Source organism: Pygoscelis adeliae, unplaced genomic scaffold, assembly GCF_000699105.1.
Source record: "Pygoscelis adeliae isolate BGI_AS28 unplaced genomic scaffold, ASM69910v1 Scaffold36, whole genome shotgun sequence".
NCBI classification, from domain to species: domain Eukaryota; kingdom Metazoa; phylum Chordata; class Aves; order Sphenisciformes; family Spheniscidae; genus Pygoscelis; species Pygoscelis adeliae.
Window position 1 is genome coordinate 5,166,697 of NW_008824934.1, and position 2,423 is coordinate 5,169,119.

Consider the following 2,423-nt stretch of genomic DNA (forward strand, 5'->3'; position numbering starts at 1 on the left):
GCCCTCCCACTGACGCCGCAGTTAAATATTTCCTCGCCTGGAAAATAGGCTGGCCGGCCCCGCCGGGATAACGCGCCGGCGTGCAGCCGAACCCTGGGAAGCATCCCTGGGGGGAAGCCCTGACGCCCAAAGCATCGGGTTCAGGAGGTCCCGCATCCCCTCCCCGCCTGCTGTCTCATCTTTTCCAATTTCTCCTTTTTTTTTTTTTTCACTTCCTCCTTTCTCTGTCCTGGCGAAGCATTTTTTCCGCCGCCGCCTCGGTGTTTTTTTTTCCTCCCCGGTTGAAAACTGATTATGCGGCTCCACGGGAAAATGTCATTAAATCACTCTGGGGGGGGGAGGAATAACAGCTCCTGATCAGCGAGATCGAAAGAAAGAAATTAATCTGATTGAAAACAGAAAAAAAAATTTCTCTCTCTCCCTCTCTCTCACATTTTCCCAGGTCTTTTAACTACCGGCTGCCAGGCAGCAGGGAAAGCTGGCTGAAGACAGAGGCGATAAAAGCCTGTTTTGGGATGCCCTCGTGCTGCTCAAGCCCGAATTCGGTTCGGCTGGTGCCTCCATGGGAATCAGCCCACGTGGCGTAAAGAGCTCCCAGGATGCCGGGCTGATCAGCAAATTGCTTCTTAATTAAAGAGATCTCTTTTTTTTCCCCTCACTGGAGGAGCTTAATGTCCCATTTTCTGGCTGCAAGGATGGGTGTCACGGTCCCCGGTGATTTATCACTGGTATTTTTGTCCGGTTTGCTGGATTTTGGGAGGATTTTGACCTGACCCGCTGGTTTTGCCGGCAAATCTTGGCGCTGGGTCGCTGCTGACAAGCCACGACAGGCTGAGACGTGGCGCCCGAATTGGCAGCAGCCTCTGATGCGGTATAAACGCCGGGAGCTGAGAACGGAGCGCGGGACAGCGAGAGGACCACAGGCACCCCAAGAAATCAAAGCCAAAGCATTGTCCCGGGGGATAACCGGGCAACCCACCTTCCTCGCACTGTGCGGGTGCTTGTTCACCCTGGAACCTAATGACGAGAGTGAGCTACTTGCAAGGGCAGTCAGTCAAGGCAATAGGCAGCTAGAGGAGGGACTGGCAGCCCTGAATCAGCTCAGAGCCCTTTTTTCAGCTTTCAAAGTGCAAATCCTCGTTGCTTTCCCATCTCAAATGAGCCGCAGATGCTCCTGTGCCCCCCCACCCCATTACGCGGCGCAATCCCCCCAAAACCTAGGAGAGAAAAGGAAAACCAGCCCCAGGGCAGCTGGGGGGAGGCACCGCAGGAGCAGACCGGAGCAGGGGGACACCCCCCCCCCCCCAAATAATGCGAGATCTATAAATAAACGAGCTTTCGGGGAGGGTTTAAACCTGCCCTGTCGATATGAACGTTGAGCAATTAAATAAAGAGTCCTTACCTCTGTCGATGAGGGCGAGAACAGAAATAACAAGAGATAGAGGCTGGCATGGATAGAAACCTTCCTCATTTGCACCAATTCACTAATTGCCACCTCCCCGAAACCATCCTCGCGCCGGGAGCAAACGACGCACCCGAGCTGCAGCAGAAAAGCCAAAAACCACACACAGTCATGCATTTTTTATTATTTTGGCTGCAGAAAACCTACGAGGCTGCTGAGGCCACGGCAGCGAGAGCAGCAGGGCCGGCACTGCCTGCCTGCGAAGCAGCTATTTTAAGGTTGCAGTTGCTTCGCTCAAACCATAGAAAAGCTGGGAAGCTGATGGGAAATGGCTTCCCGCTCCCTGCGACACCCCACTTGCCTTTTCCTCCCCAAATGGACTAAAACTGGGGACACACGCTGTTATTTTACCCCTTTCTCCTCCCCGTTTTTCAATCCCAAGGCAGCCGGAGCATCTTTGCGGGTCCCTGAGCCTGGGGGTCTCCCTGCTGCATTCGCAAGAGGCCCCAGGTGGTAAAAAAAAGGTGGAAATTAGGGTTTGAGCCAAAGGAGCTGAATCCTGAACAGCCTCAGACTCCACCGCGGGGCTGAAACCTCACAGGCACCCCACAGCGCTCCCCAAAAATCACCCCCAGGCTGCACCGTGGGGAAACAAGATTTCATTTTCCCCGGAGAGAAGCCGTCCCGGGGCCTCGGCCGGAGTTAAAAGCAACAGGTTAAAAGCCAAAAGCTCAGCCCAAGAGGAGCAGCGAGGAGGTCTGGCTGGCTTGGAAATAACGGGGAAAAATGGGGTTTCTGGAGCAAAAAATGCCAGGAAACCCGCAGGATCTGCAAACCCCGGCGCATCCCCTCGTGCAACGCTCAGGTTTGGGGAAAACCCCCCTCTTTTCTCATGCCAGGGTCAGGAGCCAACGTCCGACCCTCCCAAAAATCACCCCCCCGGATCCTGCCCTAATTTCCCCCCACGCAGGCGGGCTTTGGAGCTGGGGGTCTGACCGCTGCACGGGGAAGGGGGGGGGGG

The 2,423-nt window shown here is 55.1% G+C and overlaps 1 protein-coding gene across 1 annotated transcript in view; it reads right to left on the reverse strand.

Moving 5' to 3' along the window:
• The window catches only part of PINK1 (PTEN induced putative kinase 1), a 16,940-nt gene extending 15,469 nt beyond the window's left edge, over positions 1-1,471 (reverse strand). The window contains exon 1 of the mRNA XM_009325305.1: positions 1,403-1,471. Within this exon, the coding sequence (XP_009323580.1) occupies positions 1,403-1,471 (69 nt within the window). The remainder of the gene's footprint in view (positions 1-1,402) is intronic.
• Positions 1,472-2,423: the final 952 nt, after the last annotated feature.